Source organism: Coregonus lavaretus (genome assembly GCF_964263955.1).
Source record: "Coregonus lavaretus genome assembly, chromosome: 32".
NCBI classification, from domain to species: Eukaryota; Metazoa; Chordata; class Actinopteri; order Salmoniformes; family Salmonidae; genus Coregonus; species Coregonus lavaretus.
This window is the reverse complement of record NC_140019.1, coordinates 2,458,078-2,481,820: the sequence shown is the minus strand read 5'-3', so window position 1 is coordinate 2,481,820 and position 23,743 is coordinate 2,458,078. Positions and strand designations below refer to the sequence as shown.

Here is a 23,743-nt window from a genome sequence, read left to right as displayed (position 1 = left end):
GGGAGGAGTTCAAGAGAAAACTGTTGTTTGTGTGCGTCTCTTGGGTGGTGGCTACGCATTGCCGTGCATTACCTCGCCATTTTAGGGGAATCCCATTTGACTCCGTTATCTGCGGTGGGGGCGGTAAATGCACGGCTCACCTCTGAATATATATTTTAGGATTTGTTTATGTGAAAAATAATTATTTTATGAATATCTCTAGCAACAACAGTATGAAAACATTTATAAATAAAAAAGGTATGCACTCACTATCTGTTAGTCGCTCTGGATAAGAGCATCTGCTAAATGACTAAAATGTTAATACCATTGTGGATACCATTTTTATGTATCTGTGTCCAGTATGAAGGGAGTTAGAGCCAAAGCGAACTAGAGTTAGCCCAATGACTGGAAGTCTAAAGGAACAGTTAGCATGCTAGCTGTTCCTGTTCATCCGACTCTGGGGAAGTAGATAAATGGCTTGATTGCCAAAATCTCGAACTACAATCATTTGAGCTAATCAAGTCATTTGAGCTTTTGTCTGTATAGAAAATTCCTAGGTGGGGCCATAGGCAGGCCGTCTAAGTGGTCATTTTCAGGATGGAAAAAATAGTTTCAGTGTCAACTTAAACAACCAAAACCAGACAGAAAGCATGCAGAGAAGATATTGAACTATATTTTAAATAATAACATCTTTGAGAAACAATCAAATAAAATGGGCACATGCCCATTGATTTTGTTATAATGTTTGAGCAGATGGCAAACTACATTTGAAATGTATTCTAAATGTACATCAGTCAGGGTTTAGACCAGGTTATAGCACTATCTCTGCTGCATCCCTAGTTATAAATCATGTGGTAACTGTATGGATAAAAGGTAACATTGTGCTGCCCACTTCATTGACCTGTCAAAGGCTTTCGATACAGTTGATCACTCACTGCTAATTCAGAGGCTTTCCACAATTGGCCTAGACCAAGCTGCATGTAACTGGTTGAAAAATGCCTTGACAAAATTACTTTACTGATGGTGTTAAATCAGGTTTCTTGGATATTACGAAAGGTGTCCCCTCAGGGGTCGATTCTGGGTCCTGTACTTTTTACTGTTTAGATTAACAATATCGACTTGTCTGTAAAAAATTGTAACCTGCACTTGTATGCCGATGACACTGTTGTGTATGCTTATTGCCCCCACGGTTGACCAGGCTCTATCTGAACTACAGTCTGCCTTCATTGTATTACAGAAAAACTTTATTGACCTGAAATTAGTACTGAATGCAGGTAAAACTAAGTATATGTTGTTCTCTAGAGCGCATAAAAATAAGTCTGATGATTTAAGCATGTGTACTTTGGATGGTGTCCATATTGATCGTGTCCATGCTTAAAAATATTTGGGCATTTGGATAGATGAAAAGCTGTCTTTTAAAAAGCATATTGATGAGTTGGTTAAAAAGCTGAGAATAAAAATGGGCTTCTTCTATAGAAATAGGACCTGCCTCTCGCTAAATAGTAGAAACCATGGCAATGTAACTAGGAATATGGCAGAATACAAACAGTGTAGTTATTCACTCCGCAAGGCAATCAAACAAGCAAAACGTCAGTATAAGTGGAGTCGCAATTCAACGGCTCAGACACGAGACGTATGTGGCAGGGTCTATAGACAATCACGGACTACAAAAGGAAAACCAGCCATGTCGCCGAGACCGACGTCTTGCTTCCGGACAAGCTAAACACCTTCTTTGCCCGCTTTGAGGATAACACAGTGACACCGACGTGGCACTCACCATCATGAAGTGCTTTGAGAGACTAGTCGATCATATCACCTCTACCTTACCTGCCACCCTAGACCCACTTCAATTTGCTTACCGCCCCAATAGATCCACAGACGATGAAATCGCCATCACTCTGCACACTGCCCTATCCCATCTGGACAAGAGGAATACCTATGTAAGAATGCTGTTAATTGACTATAGCTCAGCATTCAACACCATTGTACCCTCCAAGCTCATCATTAAGCTCGAGGCCCTGGGTCTGAACCCCGCCCTGTGCAACTGGGTCCTGGACTTCCTGACGGGCCGCCCCCAGGTGGTGAAGGTAGTAAACAACACCTCCACTTCGCTGATCCTCAACACTGGGGCCCCACAAGGGTGCGTGCTCAGCCCATTCCTGTCCTCCCTGTTCACCCATGACTACGTGGCCAAGCACGCCTCCAACGCAATCATCAAGTTTGCAGACGACAACAGTAGTAGGCTTGATTACCAAAAATGACGAGACAGCCTACAGGGAGGTGGTGAGGGCTCTGGGAGTGTGGTGCCAGGAAAATAACTTCTCACAGAACATCAACAAAACAAAGGAGATGATCGTGGACTTCAGGAAACAGCAGACAGTGCACCGCCCTATCCACATCGACGGGACCACAGTGGAGAAGGTGGAAAGCTTCAAATTCCTTGGCGTACACATCACTGACAAACTGAAATGGACCACCCACACAGACAGTGTGGTGAAGAAGGCGCAACCAAGCCTCTTCAACCTCAGGAGGCTAAAGAAATGTGGCTTGGCACCTAAAACCCTCACAAACTTTTACAGATGCACAATTGAGTGCATCCTGTCGGGCTGTATCACCGCCTGGTACAGCAACTGCACCGCCCGCAAGGCTCTCCAGAGGGTGGTGCGGTCTGCACAACGCATTACCGGGGACAAACTAGTGAGTTGGACCGCAGAGTGAAGGAAAAGCAGCCAAACAAGTGCTCAGCATATGTGGGAACTCCTTCAAGACTGTTGGAAAATCATTCCTCATGAAGCTGGTTGAGAGCATGCAAAGCTGTCATCAAGTCAAAGGGTGACTACTTTGAAGAATCTAAAGTATAAAATATATTTTGATTTGTTTAACACTTTTTTGGTTACCACATGATTCCATATGTGTTATTTCATAGTTTTGATGTCTTCACTATTATTCTACAATGTAGAAAATAGTAAAAAATAAAGAAAAACCCTGGAATGAGTAGGTGTGTCCAAACTTTTGACTACTGTATGATGGGAGTCCCTGGGCAAGAGCAGCTTGAAAACCCCTGCCTTATGGCATGGCCACAACCACAGGTAGGCCTATAGACTCATGTCTTAATTGGAATTACAAGGTAGCCACTGTCATAACAGCCTGTATTCTATATCAGATGCAGAATATTATTAATGACTCAACTGTAAAAATGTGCCAGACACAACTAAGTATAACCCTACTTGTATGCCTGGGCCACGTTCAGTAGCCAAATGTTGCAGATAGAAATGACATGAATAGAGATTACGTGATTCCTTATTCTACGTCAGAGAGGCATGTTTGTTCTACATAGCATATTTCTATAAGAACGTTCCAAAACGTTGAGATCTACTGAACACATCCATGGTACCTATTCATGGTGCACTGTGGTGTTATTGTAGCATGTGCAACATTCAGATTTCCATCAATTTATTTCTATGCACAATCATCAAGTAATAAATCCAAAGTATAATTTACACAGACAGGGATTATCATTTAGACTAGACAAGATTCATTTTTTAAAAACTATAGAGATTACATTTTCAGTGGAGACAGTTGTGGTCACACGGATTTGGCACCTCCTGCTGGAGCAAACAGAGAAGGCAACGATGAGACAACACTGGATTATGATGGTCCAATCGTGACCTGGCTGGCAACTTCAAATTTGTACCAACCAGAGGCAAGTGTGTCGGTTCCACATGTGTAGTAAGGATGTGGACATACCAACAAACTATAGCATATTAGTAAGAAGACATGACACCAGTGAATAATTTGTGTTTTATATACAAATGAAGAGACAAGGATAGCACAAGAAGAAGTGAATATAACATCGACAAGTGTGCTACTGATTGAGGTAATTATACAAATCTAATTTAGTGAGAAATGTGTTTCTTTCTGCACCATCACATCAAGTCTTTCTCAGTCATTTGTGAGCTGCAGGTCCTCAGACAAATTATTCAACAGCTTTACCTACACAAGTCATGACAAAATAATTTAGTAGCATAATATGAATACAAAAATCTCAGTGAAAACAAAAACATAGCTTATTCTCTTTCAAACAAAATCGGTAAAAAAAAATGTATTATACAGTGCATTCAGACAGTATTCAGACCCCTTGACTTTTTAAACATTTTTTTTTACGTTACAGCCTTATTCTAAAATAGATTAAATAAATAAAAATCCTCAAGCTACACACAATACCCCATAATGACAAAGCGGACATTTTTTAAAAAATGTTTTAAAATGTATATATAATTTGTTAAATACCTTACCTGTTTTTGCTTTGTCATTATGGGGTATTGTGTGTAGATTGATGAGAGGAGAAAACGATTGAATCCATTTTAGAATAAGGCTGTAACGTAACTAAAAGTGGAAAAAGTCAAGGGGTCTGAATGAACTGTACCTCAATATCAAAATAATTCTAAGGGAAACATTTTTTTAGCCTGATATGTACTAGTAACCAAGAGTTCTGCACCAGAACCTCAGAAGGCTTGGGTGATTGTGAGGGGAATGGGATTGGTGGTGATGCACTATATTAGGGAATAGGGTACCAATTGGGACAAGCCCTGGATTCTCTCTCAGAAATGTAGTGAAGTACACGAAAACAAATTACATTCAAGAAACATTAGTAGGTATTGCGAAACTGAAAACTGGCCATGGATTAAAGCAGCGGTTCCCAAACTAGGGGTCGCGACCCCATAGGGGTCACCTGATATGAAAATGGGGTCACGGGAGAATTTCCAAAATCCTGTAAAATAAAATATTAAAATATCGTCTGTCTCGCAAAATCATTGTAATGTGGTTAACCTTAAAAATCGAAATGATAATTATTCAAATCGAGAAGCTAAAATTAAACCAGAGAGCGCCCTTAGATCATGGGAAAAGGCCACACTTGACCGTTGCACTTGAATTATTCCCACGGTGAATGGCTAAGCCCGCTATGCTATGAAATCACACACTATTGCAGAGACTTTACCAACCGCAATTGATATGGTGAAAACAATTTGTGGGGAGGCAGAGGCACAGAAACTCACATCAATGCTCTCCAATTGGATGTTAGCTGTGAAAGCCGAGATGCATAGACTTTTGTTCGCTACATGTCGGGGGATGCTATTCACGAGGACATATTGTTCGGTCTCACGATTCCCGAGCATGAAACGGCACAGGGGATGTTCTGTGTGCTGCGTGGCAATATTGACGAAAAACAGATTCCATGGAATTGAATGGGCTTTTGCACAGTTGGGGCTCCATCTATCACAGGACGGCGGGCAGGCCTTTGCACTCTAGTTATGAATGTCTCCCTCTGCCATATGGACGCATTGTATGACACACCCACTGAGCAACAATGGATACACCGAGAGCAACTGGTGGCAAAAGAGCTGTGCAGAGAACTCGGAGATATGCAGCAGGTAACTTCGATTGTAAACTACATTGCGTAAGCCTGTTCGCAAAACTATGTGGAGATATGGGATCAGAGCATGACAATGTTCTATTTCACACCGAGGCTTGGTGGTTATCGAGGGGGAGTGTTGGAACGATTTTTTGAATTGAGAGAGGAACTGTTGTCATTCGCAATGGATGTAAAAAACAGACTGTTGACTTTCTGTATAATGAAAAGAAAAATGTAAGACATATTTGGGGAACTTAACATGCAGGGGAAATATAAAAAAATTATATAGATGAGTGACCAAATCAGCGAAATCCGTTTGACTGTGATCCTGGCTCAGTTGACATGCCGGTAAGTGAAATGGAACAGCTGATCGAGCTGTCATGTGACCGAATGCTGCAGACAACGCATTCACAGGTCACTATGGAGGAGTTTTGGTTCCTGACTCAAAGGGAATAATGTGCCATCTCCCTCCGAGTCTGCATTAAAAACAAATATCGATCCAGGTTGGATGTGACAGGAGATGAGATGCGCACTGTCGACCATGCCCCCTGACTTTGAGAAGCTCCGACGCGACATGCATCAAGCAAACCCATCTCATTAGTGGTGGTGAGATAAGATCAATTATGTCAGACTAATTTGCAATTGACTTCCATAGCCCCAATTAAAAATGTAAACTTCACATGGTTGGGGTCGCGAGAATTTTCACATATCAAAATGGAGTCATGGGCCAAAAAGTTTGGGAATCCCTGGACTAAAGGTTGGAATGCAGGCTAAAGGGAGCTGTGCGTGGTTAGCGTTGAGTTTTGATAATGGATGTGTCCCATATCTCTTTGTTCCTGAAGTGTGCATTTGTTCACTATTCCCTATTTTATTATACCAGTCATTTCCTTTCAAATCCATGAAGGGACGTGAATATGTGCACACTTCGGGAGAAAGGAGATATTGGGACACACACATAATGTCTGTGCAGACAAGGCAAGCCTGGCAAATTCACGTGGCTCAGTCAGTCAACCCTTCCCTCCCTCTTCGGCTTGGTCCTCTCACTACTACCGCCACTGTTCCACATTGTCCATGTAGTCCTCCATGGTGCTGTTCTCCTCCAGATCCCACCACTCTGGCAGCCGCACTTCAGCCTCCACCGCCTCTCCATCTTCCCCCTCCTGCTGCTTCATCTCTGGGGAGGGTGGTGGGGGTGGTCGTAGGTGGGTGGTGATCGCCTCCCCAGCCTGGGTCTCTGTCCACTGGGGCTTGTCGCTGGGCCACACCGCCACCGGCCACCCCATCCCCAGCCTAGTTGACCCCAGCCTCCCTCGGAGCCTCCTCCTCTCCTGCTGCCTCTTCTCTCTGGCCTGCCTCCTCTCCTGCTGACGGGCCACCTGGAAGCGCTGGAGGAACAGGTCACGGGCGTATTCGTATAGCTCCACATCCCATTGGTTCAGCTGGCGGATCCGGTGTTGCGTCTCAGGGGCGACCTCTACACTGCCCGCCCGCGTGCCGTTGATCTGGGTGAAGGGGGCGATGAACGCCAGGCGGAAGGTCTTCTCAAACAGGTACTGGGTTTTCCTCTGGTACTCTGTCAGGCCGAAGAAGGCCATACCCCGCAGGTTCCGCTTGGCGCTCTCTAATAACACGGCCCAGCGCTCTTCCTCGCTCATGGCCGAGACGTTGTAGCAGCCCACTAGGCTGAGATCTGCCAGCATGCGGACCTGCCGGTTGTTGGCCAGGTTGTAGGGGCAGTCCATGAAATCCTTCAGGGAGCAGCCCGACCAGTCATCCCCGGGGTAGCAGCTGGGCAGCTCGGCCAGAGTGGGGGCGCGCCCGTCACACACGTGCAGGGAGGCCTTCCAGGTGGCACCGCGCTGCACGTGCCGCCACTCGCTCAGGTAGCGCCACACCGGGTCACGCAGGATGGTGATGTAGTAGTAGTTCCGGCTGAGAGAGAAGAGACCTAGGTCAGTTAATTTGTCTTTATATTTGGGGTTTTGGATTCAGCACCTCTGTAATGTCACCTAATCTAATAATAACCAACTAAATGGCCTCACTGCTCACTCACTCACTGCACTACTTCTGACCAGGGCCTCTGATCAAAACCAGTGCACTATATAGAGGAATAATAGGGGGTAATTTGGGACACAGCCTCTGTATGCTCCCGTCTTCCAAGTTCCCAACCCTCTCACTGGTCTACCCCAGTCTCTCTGCAGATCACCCAACACACCCACCCAATCATGCCCTCAAAGTGTGAGTTCATGCAGAGTGCCAACAATATTTAATTCTTACACCTCCCAAAAACACAAATTTCCCCAACAACTAGGCTCACAACACATTTTACACTGACCCAGAGAGACATAAGAGCAGCTACACAAACACTAACACCACCAGGCAAATCACGATTACCACTCAAACGAAGAAAACGAAATCATGTCAGACGCATTTAGCCACACACATCAGTTGTAAAAGAGAAAGTTGAGGCTCACTCCTGCACTCCAGAGGACTGGGATGAAATGTCACAATAGAGCTATTTCTATGTATTATGGATCCCCAAAATTAAGGCAGTTATACAATTTTAAAAACATTACAATACATTCACAACAGATCTCACAACACATTAAGTGTGTGCCCTCAGGCACTTACTCTACTACCACATATCTATAACACAAAATCCATGTGTACGTGTTAAGTGCGTATGTATGCATGGTTCTGTGCCATTGTTTGTGTTGCTTCACAGTCCATGCTGTTCCATAAGGTGTATTTTTTTATCTGTTTTTTAAATCTAATTTGACTGCTTGCATGAGTTACTTGATGTGGAATAGAGTTCCATGTAGTCATGGCTCTATGTAGTACTGTGCGCCTGCCATAGTCTGTTCTGGTGCCTGCAGATGTAACCCCCCCCCCCCCCTTTCAACCCTACAGAAGCATGGATGCATTTGTCAATCCTCTGAATGATCATACATAATAAAATACGGGCTGTGAATTCAATTTAGGGAGAAGATGCTGAACAAATTGAAATATTCGTCTACAATTCATTTCAAATCCATTCCTCGCCATTCTCTTGAGTGACACTCACCTGGGAACTGTAGGCTTCTTGGGTGGCTCACGCATGTTCATGAGGGACGGCACACAGTTGATCAGCTCCGTCCAGTCCGCGTGAAGACCGCAGCTCCATCCGGTGGAGAACCGGGAGAAAAGCCACGTTTCCCTTTTACCTGGCCGGTAACAGGTACATTTCTTTTGGCCAGCATGACACTCACAAGGCCTCTCGAGTTGAATATTACGCACTAAATGTCGACCAAAGGTTGTGCCCCCTGTCTTCTGGATGTGAAGAAAAACAATAACATCGTCTCCCTTGATATTGAAGTCTACGAGGCGACTGAGGTCGGAAGTTGTGAAATTGAAGCGGGGAACGAACCGGGCTAGGGCACCGTCCTCAGCGACGTACGGGTCCTTTCCACTGAGGCCAATGTCGTTTATCTCTTCCCGGGACCCAATGGCATTGCCGCCCGACTTGGAGGACAATGATCCTAGGTGCAACAGCTGGCAATCGGAGCTAGGACAAACGTACTGAAGCACAATGACACCAAAGAGCAACACCATCACCAGGGCAATATAGAGCCGGTGTTGGTTGGTGGACTTTTCATCCATCTTCCCGAGAGAAACCAAACTTCATTACTCAAACAGTCTGCCCCACTGCTGGGCCCTTCCTCGGCTGGGGAAAACACTATTTTTATATTGCTTTCACTTCGTTTACTAAACAAAAACAATGGCCAGCTATGGCTGGCTAGCCACACTAGTAGCTACATTCGCATACAGAGAGCGCTTTTGATGTTACACGAAATAATTGTGGCGCAGGCGTGATAACATTTACCTCTCACAGAAATCTGCTTGTATGTTACGGATTTTGTGTTTCCACCTACAATAGTTCGGTGTTTAGAGTCCGCTTCCATTATCATGTTCCCGGAGATCATTAACCTTTCCTCCCAGAATCCCCTGCGTTGGCTGGGGAAATTACGTCCTGGCATAAATGGGTGGGATGCTCTCTGACGTAAGCCTTCTTCGTCGCCTTCTTCGTCTTCTTCTTCTTCTTCTTCTTCTTCTTCTTCGTCTTCTTCTTCTTCTTCTTCTTCTTCTTCTTCTTCTTCTTCTTCTTCTTCTTCTTCTTCTTCTTCTTCTTCAGTGGGGTTTATCGGCGGTTGGCATCCAACGTTATGGGGCATTACTGCCACCTATTATACTGGAGTGTGGGCCAGAGACAGGGAGAAACTAAATCCTACCTGCCAGCCCCGTTGCTCTTAAAAAAGATAACAAAATATTTGAGACTATATCTAATGACGTTCTACTCAATATACTCTTTAAACTAATTTCCTGTATCCCCTTCTCCCTCACAGTAGATCTCATATTCTCTCTTTCCCTCTGATACTGCCCACACTGTAGCAATACATGCTCCACCGTCTCTGTTTCCTGGCAATAATCACTCTTTCCTGTTGGATGCTTTCCTATCACATTTAAGGTCTTATTCAACTGGCTGTGTCCCACCCTTAATCTTGTAAAAAATGGCCTCCTTTCTTCTGTCCCTTCCTGCCGTCCTCCCCTCCCCGACTTTCCTCTGTACTTAAAATAAATGCCTGCCTTTAGTACAGTGCCTTGCAAAAGTATTCATCCCCCTTGGCGTTTTTTCTATTTTGTTGCATTACAACCAATTACCTTCAGAAGTCACATAATTAGTTAAATAAAGTCACATGAGCTCAGTATACAGTGGGGGGAAAACGTATTTAGTCAGCCACCAATTGTGCAAGTTCTCCCACTTAAAAAGATGAGAGAGGCCTGTAATTTTCATCATAGGTACACGTCAACTATGACAGACAAATTGAGAAAACAAATTCCAGAAAATCACATTGTAGGATTTTTTATGAATTTATTTGCAAATTATGGTGGAAAATAAGTATTTGGTCACCTACAAACAAGCAAGATTTCTGGCTCTCACAGACCTGTAACTTCTTCTTTAAGAGGCTCCTCTGTCCTCCACTCGTTACCTGTATTAATGGCACCTGTTTGAACTTGTTATCAGTATAAAAGACACCTGTCCACAACCTCAAACAGTCACACTCCAAACTCCACTATGGCCAAGACCAAAGAGCTGTCAAAGGGCACCAGAAACAAAATTGTAGACCTGCACCAGGCTGGGAAGACTGAATCTGCAATAGGTAAGCAGCTTGGTTTGAAGAAATCAACTGTGGGAGCAATTATTAGGAAATGGAAGACATACAAGACCACTGAAAATCTCCCTAGATCTGGGGCTCCGCGCAAGATCTCACCCCGTGGGGTCAAAATGATCACAAGAACGGTGAGCAAAAATCCCAGAACCACACGGGGGGACCTAGTGAATGACCTGCAGAGAGCTGGGACCAAAGTAACAAAGCCTACCATCAGTAACCCACTACGCCGCCAGGGACTCAAATCATGCAGTGCCAGACGTGTCCCCCTGCTTAAGCCAGTACATGTCCAGGCCCGTCTGAAGTTTGCTAGAGTGCATTTGGATGATCCAGAAGAGGATTGGGAGAATGTCATATGGTCAGATGAAACCAAAATAGAACTTTTTGGTAAAAACTCAACTCGTCGTGTTTGGAGGACAAAGAATGCTGAGTTGCATCCAAAGAACACCATACCAACTGTGAAGCATGGGAGTGGAAACATCATGCTTTGGGGCTGTTTTTCTGCAAAGGGACCAGGACGACTGATCCATGTAAAGGAAAGAATGAATGGGGCCATGTATCGTGAGATTTTGAGTGAAAACCTCCTTCCATCAGCAAGGGCATTGAAGATGAAACGTGGCTGGGTCTTTCAGCATGACAATGATCCCAAACACACCGCCCGGGCAATGAAGGAGTGGCTTCGTAAGAAGCATTTCAAGGTCCTGGAGTGGCCTAGCCAGTCTCCAGATCTCAACCCCATAGAAAATCTTTGGAGGGAGTTGAAAGTCCGTGTTGCCCAGCGACAGCCCCAAAACATCACAGCTCTAGAGGAGATCTGCATGGAGGAATGGGCCAAAATACCAGCAACAGTGTGTGAAAACCTTGTGAAGACTTACAGAAAACGTTTGACCTGTGTCATTGCCAACAAAGGGTATATAACAAAGTATTGAGAAACTTTTGTTATTAACCAAATACTTATTTTCCACCATCATTTGCAAATAAATTCATAAAAAATCCTAAAATGTGATTTTCTGGAAAAAATGTTCTCATTTTGTCTGTCATAGTTGACGTGTACCTATGATAAAAATTACAGGCCTCTCTCATCTTTTTAAGTGGGAGAACTTGCACAATTGGTGGCTGACTAAATACTTTTTTTCCCTCCATTGTATATACACCTGTTCTGAAAGGCCCCAGAGTCTGCAACACCACTAAGTTGTGGAGAAGTACAGATCAGGGTTGGGTTATAAAAAAATATCATAAACTTTGAACATCCCACGGAGCACCATTAAATCCATTATTAAAAAATGGAAAGAATATGGCACCACAACAAACCTGCCAAGAGAGGGCCGCCCACCAAAACTCACAGACCAGGCAAGGAGGGCATTAATCAGAGAGGCAACAAAGAGACCAAAGATAACCCTGAAGGAGCTGCAAAGCTCCACAGCGGAGATTGGAGTATCTGTCCATAGGATCACTTAATGCTGTACACTCCACAGGGCTGGGCTTTATGGAAGAGTGGCCAGAAAAAGCCATTGCTTAAAGAAAAAAATAAGCAAATACATTTGGTGTTGGCCAAAAGCCATGTGGGAGACTCCTCAAACATATGGAAGAAGGTACTCTGGTGAGATGAGACAAAAATTTAGCTTTTTGGCCATCAAGGAAAATGTCTGGGGCAAACCCAACACCTCTCATCACTCCGAGAACACCATCCCCACCGTGAAGCATGGTGGTGGCAGCATCATGCTGTGGGGAAGTTTTTAATCGGCAGGGACTGGGAAACTGGTTAGAATTTAAGGAACGATGGATGGCGCTAAATACAGGGACATTTTTGAAGGAAACCTGTTTCAGTCTTCCAGAGATTTGAGACTGGGATGGAGATTCACCTTCCAGCAGGACAATGACCCTAAGCATACTGCTAAAGCAACACTCAAGGGGTTTAAGGGGACATATTTAAATGTCTTGGAATGGCCTAGTCAAAGCAAGACCTCAATCCAATTGAGAATCTGTGGTATGACTTAAAGATTGCTGTACACCAGCAGAACCCATCCAACTTGAAGTAGCTGGATCAGTTTTGCCTTGAAGAATGGGCACAAATCCCAGTGGCTAGAAGTGCCAAGCTTATAGAGACATACCCCAAGATACTTGCAGCTGTACTTGCTGCAAAAGGTGGCTCTACAAAGTATTGACTTTGGGGGGGTGAATAGTTATGCACGCTCAAGTTTTCTGTATTTTTGTCTTATTTCTTGTTTGTTTCACAAGAAAAAATATTTTGCATCTTCAAAGTGGTAGGCATGTTGTATAAATCAAATGATACAACCCCCCCCCCAAAATCAATTTTAATTCCAGGTTGTAAGGCAACAAAATAGGAAAACTGCCAAGGGGGGTGAATACTTTCGCAAGGCACTGTATCTCTATTCCACTGCTCCTGCCATCTCTGCACCATCACTGTCCATATCAGGCTTTTCACCCTTTGATTTGCTCATTGAAACTACAACATCAACATCCCCACTAATAAGTGCTTGTTTAGCCAGTACATCAACTGCCTCGTTCCCCTCCACCCCCACATGGGCTGGGACCCAAGTAAATCTTATCTGTATACCCATCTGTCTAATCCTGCCATGGGTTTGTAGCACCTCATAAAGCAGGTCTTGTCTGCTACGTGAGCTAAAGGACTGGAGACTCATTAACACTGCACATGAATCAGAGTAAATAACAACTCTGTCTGGCTTAACTTCCTCCACCTACTGCAAGAACAACAGTATGGCCATTAGCTCCGCCGTATATGCAGCCAGATGATCTGTAATACGTTTCCTGACTTCCACCCCACATTCCTGCCCTACAAATGCTGACCCAGTACGTCCTGTCATTGGATCTTTTGAACCATCTGTGTAACTGGCCACAAAATCCTGATACACAGTATCCAGACGTCTCTTAAACAAATCAGGTGGATCAACACTCTCCCTATCTTTCTGTAGTCTCTCCAACACTTCTAGATCAACTACTGGAGGCAGGAGTAGCCATGGTGGATTTACAGGAATAGCTACCGTTGGACTAAACTCCCTTCCATACAGTCCCATCTCCTTCGCCTGGGTATTAGCCACCCACCCAATGCTTGTGTTCTGTCTTTGCTCATGTTCCCAGCATGCCTGTAAAATGTATTTCGCAGGATAAGACACCCCATGTCCCTGTAGGTTGAACAATAATTCATTGCCAGCTGCTGTCTCCTAATCTGCAATGGCATATCCCCCATCTCCACCTGTAATGCAGCCACTGGGGACGTCCGAAACGCCCCACTACATATTCTGAGTCCTTGCCCCTGTATGACATCTAGCCTTTCCAATGAGGTCCGGGCTGCCGAATCATACGCTATACTGCCATAGTCTACTACAGATCGGATCAATGCAACATACATGGTCTTCAATGAGGAATGCCCAGCCCCCCACTACTTCCCCGTCAGACAGTGCATCACATTTAGCACCTTCTTACACTTTCCCACCACTCTCTCAATGTGTTCTGCCCAGGTCAGTCTAGTGTCAAAGTATACCCCAAGGAACCTGAAGGCCCCCACCCTCTCCAAGTTTCTCCCATATAACCTCAAGCATTCCTCATCCCCCACTTTCCTCCTGGTAAAGAACACTGTCTGAGTTTTCTATACAGAGAACCTGAATCCCCACATTAATGCCCACCGCTCTACCTCATCAATTGCTTCCTGTACCTTCCTGACTATATATGGCACATTTCTTCCCCTCTTCCATAAGGCCCCATCATCTGAAAATAACGACCTCCCAATATCCGGCTGTACCTGAGAGTAAACATAATTGATCATGATTGAGAACAACAGAGGACTAATCATGCCCCCCTGTGGTGTACCGTTATCCACCAGGTATCTGCCTGATAGAGACTCCCCACCCTCACCTGGATAGACCTTCCAAACAGGAAATCCTTTATCCAGTTTTACGTTCTTCCTCCTACCCCATAATATCAAGTTTGATTAACAACCCCTCCTTCCACATAATATCATACGCCTTCTCCACATCAAAAAAGACAGCTACAACAGTCTCCTTGTTCACCTGAGCCTTCCTGACCTCTGCTTCTAAGCAGAGCACTGGGTGCATAGTTCCCCTACCCTTCCTGAACCCACTCTGATATGGCGATACTAGCCCTCTGCTCTCCAGGAAGTAAGTTAGCCTCTCCGTAATCATACGTTCGATAATCTTACATACATGTGATGTTAAAGCTATTGGCCGATAGCTTGTTTGCCTCGTTGGATCCTTCCCAGGCTTCCGGATTGGTACCACTACTGCCTCCTTCCAACTGCCTGGTACTTTCCCCTCCTCCCACATTCTGTTGTACAACACCAATACCTTATCCAGTGCCTCATCATTAAGATGGGCCAACATAACATACCACACCTCATCTTTCCCAGGTGTAGTTAACCCAGCCTTACCTATTGCTCTTTTCACCTCTGCCATGGTAAATGGTGAATTCAACGCCTCATTTACATCCTTCCTCCTATCTAGCACTCCAGGATGCCCCTCCTCTGACAAATTTGCCGAGTTATGCACTTGGACAAATGCTTTGGCCATCATCTCTGCATCCTCCCCACTCGTCAACACTGGATAATCCCACTCCCTTCTGACCCCACTCATCCTCTTAATCATCCCCCACACTTCTCCCACAGGTGTCGCCCTTCCAATGGTGTCACAGAACCGATGCCAACATGACCTCTTCGCCTGACGGATAGTTCTCCTCACCAGGGCCTGGGCCTGCTTATACTGAATCAGATGTTGGAAGTTTTGTGTCCTTTTCAGTACTCTAAATGCCCTGTTCCTACTCCTCACCATTGCCCCACACACCTCTGTCCACCATGGGACTGCTTTCTTCCTCCTCCTCCCTGAATTCTTAGGTATAGCCTCAGTCGCTGCCCCCACTAATGCTGTTCTCACCCAGTTATTCATACTATCCACATCCCCTCTCATATCCACCCGAGCCATTACCTGCTCACTCAGCTTCTGAAGCTGATCCCACTTTGCCCTTCCAAACACCCACCTCCGGCCTACTGTGCATACTATGGGGTAATGATCACTCCCTACTGTCGACTCCTCCTATATCTCCCACTCACAGATTCCTGCCATCGCACTAGATACTAGAGTGAGGTCCAAGGCAGACTATTTCCCTGTGGCTACCTCAATCCTGGTCCCTCAGCTATCATTCAGGCACACCAGATCTTTCATTTCTATCAGATTTTCCATCACTTGGCCTCTGATGTGAGCCAATCCATAAAGATGTATAGGTAGCATGCTGCCCAGATTTGATATTATGACTGTATGACTTTGTAGATGCATACAACATTGTCAGAGTTTACAGAACCATACAGATTATTTTAAATTAAGCTATCCCGCATCTAGGATAGGACTGCCGAAATAGCTCAGTTGGGAGACCGTTAAACTGAAGATCTAAATGTCCCTGGTTCGATGCAAGGTTTCACTTTTTTTTGACTGAATTGTTGGAGGCTGCTTATATAACATTAGGATATCCAATGTGCCATGGGTTGAGAAACGAATACTGAAATCAGAGTCAACATGGGCTTCCTCTTTCTATGCAATGTACTGATGTGAAAGAACTGTAAGCCTACAGATGTTGGCAGGTTACAGGCACCATAGCATCACCTACCCCTTTGTATTTGTATTTATTATGGCTGCCAAGGCAGCAGCTACTCTTCCTGGGGTCCAGCAAAATTAAGGCAGTCATACAATTTTAAAAACATTACAACACATTAAGTGTGTGCCCTCAGGCCACTACTCTACTACCACATACAGTGGGGAAAAAAAGTATTTAGTCAGCCACCAATTGTGCAAGTTCTCCCACTTAAAAAGATGAGAGAGGCCTGTAAATTTCATCATAGGTACACGTCAACTATGACAGACAAAATGAGAAAAAAAAATCCAGAAAATCACATTGTAGGATTTTTAATGAATTTATTTGCAAATTATGGTGGAAAATAAGTATTTGGTCAATAACAAAAGTTTCTCAATACTTTGTTATATACCCTTTGTTGGCAATGACACAGGTCAAACGTTTTCTGTAAGACTTCACAAGGTTTTCACACACTGTTGCTGGTATTTTGGCCCATTCCTCCATGCAGATCTCCTCTAGAGCAGTGATGTTTTGGGGCTGTCGCTGGGCAACACGGACTTTCAACTCCCTCCAAAGATTTTCTATGGGGTTGAGATCTGGAGACTGGCTAGGCCACTCCAGGACCTTGAAATGCTTCTTACGAAGCCACTCCTTCGTTGCCCGGGCGGTGTGTTTGGGATCATTGTCATGCTGAAAGACCCAGCCACGTTTCATCTTCAATGCCCTTGCTGATGGAAGGAGGTTTTCACTAAAAATCTCACGATACATGGCCCCATTCATTCTTTCCTTTACACTAATCAGTCGTCCTGGTCCCTTTGCAGAAAAACAGCCCCAAAGCATGATGTTTCCACCCCCATGCTTCACAGTAGGTATGGTGTTCTTTGGATGCAACTCAGCATTCTTTGTCCTCCAAACACGACGAGTTGAGTTTTTACCAAAAAGTTCTATTTTGGTTTCATATGACATTCTCCCAATCCTCTTCTGGATCATCCAAATGCACTCTAGCAAACTTCAGACGGGCCTGGACATGTACTGGCTTAAGCAGGGGGACACGTCTGGCACTGCATGTTTTGAGTCCCTGGCGGCGTAGCGTGTTACTGATGGTAGGCTTTGTTACTTTGGTCCCAGCTCTCTGCAGGTCATTCACTAGGTCCCCCCGTGTGGTTCTGGGATTTTTGCTCACCGTTCTTGTGATCATTTTGACCCCACGGGGTGAGATCTTGCGTGGAGCCCCAGATCGAGGGAGATTATCAGTGGTCTTCTATGTCTTCCATTTCCTAATAATTGCTCCCACAGTTGATTTCTTCAAAACAAGCTGCTTACCTATTGCAGATTCAGTCTTCCCAGCCTGGTGCAGGTCTACAATTTTGTTTCTGGTGTCCTTTGACAGCTCTTTGGTCTTGGCCATAGTGGAGTTTGGAGTGTGACTGTTTGAGGTTGTGGACAGGTGTCTTTTATACTGATAACAAGTTCAAACAGGTGCCATTAATACAGGTAACGAGTGGAGGACAGAAGAGCCTCTTAAAGAAGAAGTTACAGGTCTGTGAGAGCCAGAAATCTTGCTTGTTTGTAGGTGACCAAATACTTATTTTCCACCATAATTTGCAAATAAATTCATTAAAAATCCTACAATGTGATTTTCTGGAATTTGTTTTCTCAATTTGTCTGTCATAGTTGACATGTACCTATGATGAAAATTACAGGCCTCTCTCATCTTTTTAAGTGGGAGAACTTGCACAATTGGTGGCTGACTAAATACTTTTTTCCCCCACTGTATCTACAACACAAAATCCTACCCTATAAGCGTGCTTAAAGTCTGTCGTCAATTTGTTTACTGTAAAATAGCATTGTATCTGGTCAAACAATTTCTTCCAAAAGTTTACTAGGGGTTGGTAACAGGCTGATTGGTCGGCTATTTGAGCCAGTAAAGGGTCCTTACTATTCTTAGGTAGCGGAATGACTTTTGCTTCCCTCCTGGCCTGAAGGCACACACTTTCTAGTAGACTTAAATTGAAGACATGGCAAATAGGAGTGGCAATATCGTCCGCTATTATCCTCAGTAATTTTCCATCCAAGTTGTCAGACCCCGGTGGCTTGTCATTGTTGATAGACAACAATAATTGTGAAGGAGAGTAGACAAGACCTGTAGTCTCTACACACAAAGGCATGTGTATGATTGAATATTCATAAGTATTATGGGTTTAATTTGTCAAAGTGCATATTTTTAAATAGGAAGAGGTTTAATTGTTTGGGTAAACTAGCCAGTATTTAGAGGACCATCATGTCAGTAAATCAGAAAAGAAAACATTCAAGACCATGTAAATATCTGTCTTTATTTAATCAAGACCAGGAAATGTTGTTTAATATACCTTTTACAATGTAGCATCTATCTCATCTTGTTTTTCTCATAACATTTAGGAGATACTCTTGAGTAAAAATCTGATGGATTGTTACGGCCTCTTTGCAAAGACATCTAAAACGACTGCTCGTTATTAACACAGTTTTAACTTGACTCTTGTCAGTCCCTCACTTCTGCGTCCCAAATGGCATTCTAGTATTCCCTATGTAGTGCACTACTTTTGACCAGGGCTATAAAGGGAATAGGGTATCATTTGGGACGTAGTCATACTCTCCTCAGGCGTCATAAAGATGACTTCATGCTGTTTTTGTGGGCCAAAGACAGATGGGGGTGAGTCGTCATATATCCATCTCCTCAACTATCAGGCTGTGTCTGAAATGGAACCATATTCCCTATATAGTGCACTTCTTTTGATCAGGGCCCATAGGACTCTGGTCAAAATTTGTGCACTATGGTGGGAAAAGGGGGCAATTCCAGACGCACATCACCGAGGTTGTTCCATGGATCAGATAAAAGGAGAACCCTACCCCATATCACTGTAAGGTAGACTAACACACCACTGCCGTGCCTACTAGAATAGCTGCTGCCATGGCCCTCAAGCAAAGACATTTGCGATAACTGGCCCACAACATTGATTTACCATTTGCGATAACTGCCCCACAACATTGATTTACCATTTGCGATAACTGCCCCACAACATTGATTTACCATTTGCGATTGAGATGGAAAATAGTGTTTGATGATTACTTTCCCCACATGACACAAAAACAAGCAGCACAACCCTTTGCAAATACATACAGTACCAGTCAAAAGTTTGGACATACCTACTCATTCCAGGGTTTTTCTATATGTTTACTATTTTCTACATTGTAGAATAATAGTGAAGACTTCAAAACTATGAAATAACACACATGGAATCATGTAGTAACCAAAAAAGTGTTAAACAAATCAAAATAAATGTTATATTTGAGATTATTCAAATAGCCACCCTTTGCCTTGATGACAGCTTTGCTCACACTTGGCATTCTCTCAACCAGCTTCACCTGGAATGCTTTCCCAACAGTCTTGAAGGAGTTCCCACATATGCTTAGCACTTGTTGGCTGCTTTTCCTTCACTCTGCTGTCCGACTAATCCCAAACCATCTCAACTGGGTTGAGGTTGGGGGATTGTGGAGGCCAGGTCATCTGATGCATCACTCCATCGGTCTCCTTCTTGGTAAAATAGCCCTTACACAGCCTGGAGGTGTGTTGGGTCATTGTCCTGTTGAAAAACAAATGATAGTCCCACTAAGCCCAAACCAGCTGGGATGACGTATCACTGCAGAATGCTGTGGTAGCCATGCTGGTTAAGTGTGCATTAAATTCTAAATAAATCACAGATAGTGTCACCAGCAAAGCACCCCCGAACCATAACACCTCCTCCTCCATGATTTATGGTGGGAAATACACATGCGGAGATCATCCGTTCACCCACACCGCGTCTCACAAAGCCACGGCGCTTGGAACCATAAATCTCAAATTTGGACTCCAGACCAAAGGACACATTTCCACCGGTCTAATGTCCATTGCTCGTGTTTCTTGGCACAAGCAAGTCTCTTCTTCTTATTGGTGTCCTTTAGTAGTGGTTTCTTTGCAGCAATTCGACCATGGAGGCCTGATTCACACAGTCTCCTCTGAACAGTTGATGTTGAGATGTGTCTGTTACTTGAACTCTGTGAAGAATTTATTTGGGCTGCAATTTCTGAGGTTGGTAACTCTAATTAATTTATCCTCTGCAGCAGAGGTAACTCTGGGTCTTCCATTCCTGTGGTGGTCCTCATAAGAGCCAGTTTCATAATAGCGCTTGATGGTGTTTGCGACTGCACTTGAAGAAACTTTCAAAGTTCTTGACATTTTACGTATTAACTGACCTTCATGTCTTAAAGTAATGATGGACTGTTGTTTCTCTTTGCTTATTTGAGCTGTTCTTGGCATAACATGGACTTGGTCTTTTACCAAATAGGGCTATCTTCTGTATACCCCCTACCTGGTCACAACACAACTGATTGGCTCAAATTCATTAAGGAAAGAAATTCCACAAATGAACTCTTAAGGCACACCTGTTAATTGAAATGCATTCCAGGTGACTATCTCATGAAGCTGGTTGAGAGAATGCCAAGAGTGTGCAAAGCTGTCACCAAGGCAAAGGGTGGCTACTTTGAAGAATCAATAATATAAAATATATTTTGATTTGTTTAACTTTTTTGGTTACTACATGATTCCATGTGTTCTTTCATAGTTTTGATGTCTTCACTATTATTCTACAATGTAGAAAATAGTGAAAATAAAGAAAAAACATGGAATGAGTAGGTGTGTTCAAACCTTTGACTGGTACTGTAGATGGTGGTAACCTACAATTCACAACATAGGGACTGCACTATTAAAAGGCAATGATAGTTGAGTGTGGAAGGGCAGCATAGATATTTCCTCTTCAAGGGCTACATAGATGTTTTCGCTGCATGACAATGTCCTGTCGGCCATCCAAGCATAATCCTTGGGGACATTAAGGTTTTAGGGAACAAATATCTCATGTGGTTTCAATGTACAATCAACTTGATAAATTAAATGGAGCTTCCAGCACCAGGGGGGACGCAAGAGGCACAAAATGCCTTGAGCAAACAGCCCTGTCCAGGCATCATCACCATTCATCATACATCAGCCAATCACATTAGAAGACTTGACAGACAACTGCAACATGCAAATCAGTTTTTTTCTATACAGAATGTAAAATAGGACATCTGAAACCAATACAAACACCTTCAGTTAATTTGCTAAATTAATATATTTTCATCTACAAAATATATCAATACATTCTGTATACTGTATTTTTTGAAAGCATGTTTGTAAATGCTTTAAAAGAAACATGCAATTAAATAATTTACTGTACAAGAGCAACCAGTGGATAATGTGAGAGGTGAAACTATCAGGTGACGTGACTTGGAGTTGACCAGGACTTCAAATTCAAACAATAACTAATATTGTGCTTGTCAGTCATCCAATTCAACAAATTCAGGGACATTGTTCTGTCTTGAGACATACAGTAAAGTACAACAGATACAATTTACTGTTTCGAGAAGTAGTTACTAACGTACCGAGGTTTCATTTTCCATGCAAGACAGAATATATAAAATGTAGTTGCACTCGAGGAAACAGTTGAACTTGGATGGTGAGGGGATACATGTAGGTCAGACAGAGATGCCTCAACTCATACAGATGAAGACTATAATGAAAGCAGAAGTAAATGTCTGTATGGGGTGCAAACAAGCGCCCAAAAACATAATCTGTGCACACAGCCACTCCCACCAGCTCCTACAACTAGCAGTAAAATTCACTGTTGTACCTAATATATATATATATATATATATATATATATATATATATATATACACACACTACCAGTCAAAAGTTCAGAGGTTTTTCTTTATTTTTAAATTTTTTTACATTGCAGAATAATAGTGAAGACATCAAAACTATGAAATAACACATATGGAATCATGTAGTAACCAGAAAAGTGTTAAACAAATCAAAATATATTTTATATTTGAGATTCTTCAAATAGCCACCCTTTGTCTTTGTGAGACGCGGTGTGGGTGAATGGATGATCTCCGCCTGTGTAGTTCCCACCATAAAGCATGGAGGAGGAGGTGTTATGGTGTGGGGGTGCTTTGCTGGTGACACTGTCTGTGATTTATTTAGAATTCAAGGCACACTTAACCAGCATGGCTACCACAGCATTCTGCAGCGATACACCATCCCATCTGGTTTGGGCTTAGTGGGACTATCATTTGGTTTTTCTACAGGACAATGACCCAACACACCTCCAGGCTATGTAAGGGCTATTTTACCAAGAAGGAGAGTGATGGAGTGCTGCATCAGATGACCTGGCCTCCACAACCCCCCGACCTCAACCCATTTGAGATGGTTTGGGATGAGACGGACGGCAGAGTGAAGGAAAAGCAGCCAACAAGTGCTAAGCATATGTGGGAACTCCTTCAAGACTGTTGGAAAAGCATTCCAGGTGAAGCTGGTTGAGAGAATGCCAAGAGTGTGCAAAGCTGTCATCAAGGCAAAGAGTGGCTATTTGAAGAATCTCAAATATAAAATATATTTTGATTTTCTTAACACTTTTTTGGTTACTACATGATTCCATAGGTGTTATTTCATAGTTTTGAAATCTTCACTATTATTCTACAATGTAGAAAATAGTAAAAAATAAAGAAAAATCCTTAAATGAGTAGGTGTGTCCAAACTTTTGACTGGTACTGTGTGTGTGTGTGTGTGTGTGTGTGTGTGTGTGTGTGTGTGTGTGTGTGTGTGTATGTGTATATATATATATATATACACACACACACACCAAAAAATGACAAACAATTAGAACACTTCCTCAATATAAAACCCTGTGTTACAATTTCATCATACTCATTCTCCACGTTTCTCTCATCTCCGATTCAATTCGCAAAGTCACTCAACTGTTTCTTGGTTTCTCTTTTCTGCTACATCTCAAACATTTGGACATACAAGCTACTCCCTGTCAAGATCATGTCATTTTATCATATGTAAGACAGACTGTGCAGAGTCTGAGTCTGCTCTGAACTGAATAGACTCTCTGCCCCAGGACACTGAGGACTGCTCTTTGTCAGCTCTGCCTTCTATAGGGGAATGACAGGGAGGGGGGTCCCTCCTCTCAAGTCACCAGCTTTCTCTTCTAGCCTACATCAGGACCTCCCCCCTCCATCAGACACTTTCAATTTCAACACTGCTTGTGTATAATGATGATTCAGAGAACACACGAGGTATGATCTCAGTGGACTGGTTTTGTATTTGAGAGTGTCGTTTGGGATGTGGTACTCCTTCCACATTATGGATGCACACCTGGGCACACAGAATCCCCCAGAACCCCTCGCCAGCTAGTTCAATCTCCTATCGAACCATCTAAACATCAGCCCTGTAACTTCTTAGTATTTTCCCACAGAACTACTGTACTCTTAGCTCAGAGCCAGTCTAGAGCTTCAACATGTAACCAAGATGTTCTCTTTTCTGGCATAGCCACATTCATCCCTGGCCAGCCCGAAGATACTGCCAATATATCTAAAAAGGAAGCACTCTCACTCATACACACAAACAAGCACA

The 23,743-nt window shown here is 43.5% G+C and overlaps 1 protein-coding gene across 1 annotated transcript; it reads right to left on the bottom strand.

The window, feature by feature from the left end:
• Positions 1–3,766: 3,766 nt before the first annotated feature.
• On the bottom strand, positions 3,767–9,352 carry LOC311107943 (heparan-sulfate 6-O-sulfotransferase 2-like). Its single transcript, XM_084150567.1, has 2 exons — positions 8,457–9,352; positions 3,767–7,324 (listed from the first exon to the last, which is right to left on the bottom strand). The coding sequence occupies exons 1-2, from the start codon at positions 9,029–9,031 to the stop codon at positions 6,439–6,441; spliced, it is 1,461 nt and encodes a 486-aa protein (XP_084006693.1). The 5' UTR covers positions 9,032–9,352; the 3' UTR covers positions 3,767–6,438.
• Positions 9,353–23,743: the final 14,391 nt, after the last annotated feature.

What these genes read in the sequence shown, in the direction of transcription:
- LOC311107943 (XM_084150567.1), bottom strand. Translation starts at nt 9,031, where the DNA reads ATGGATGAAAAGTCCACCAACCAACACCGGCTCTATATTGCCCTGGTG. An exon ending in AAGAAGCCTACAGTTCCCAG is followed by an intron (nt 7,325 to 8,456) that starts GTGAGTGTCACT and finishes CTTCTCTCTCAG; the next exon opens with CCGGAACTACTACTACATCA.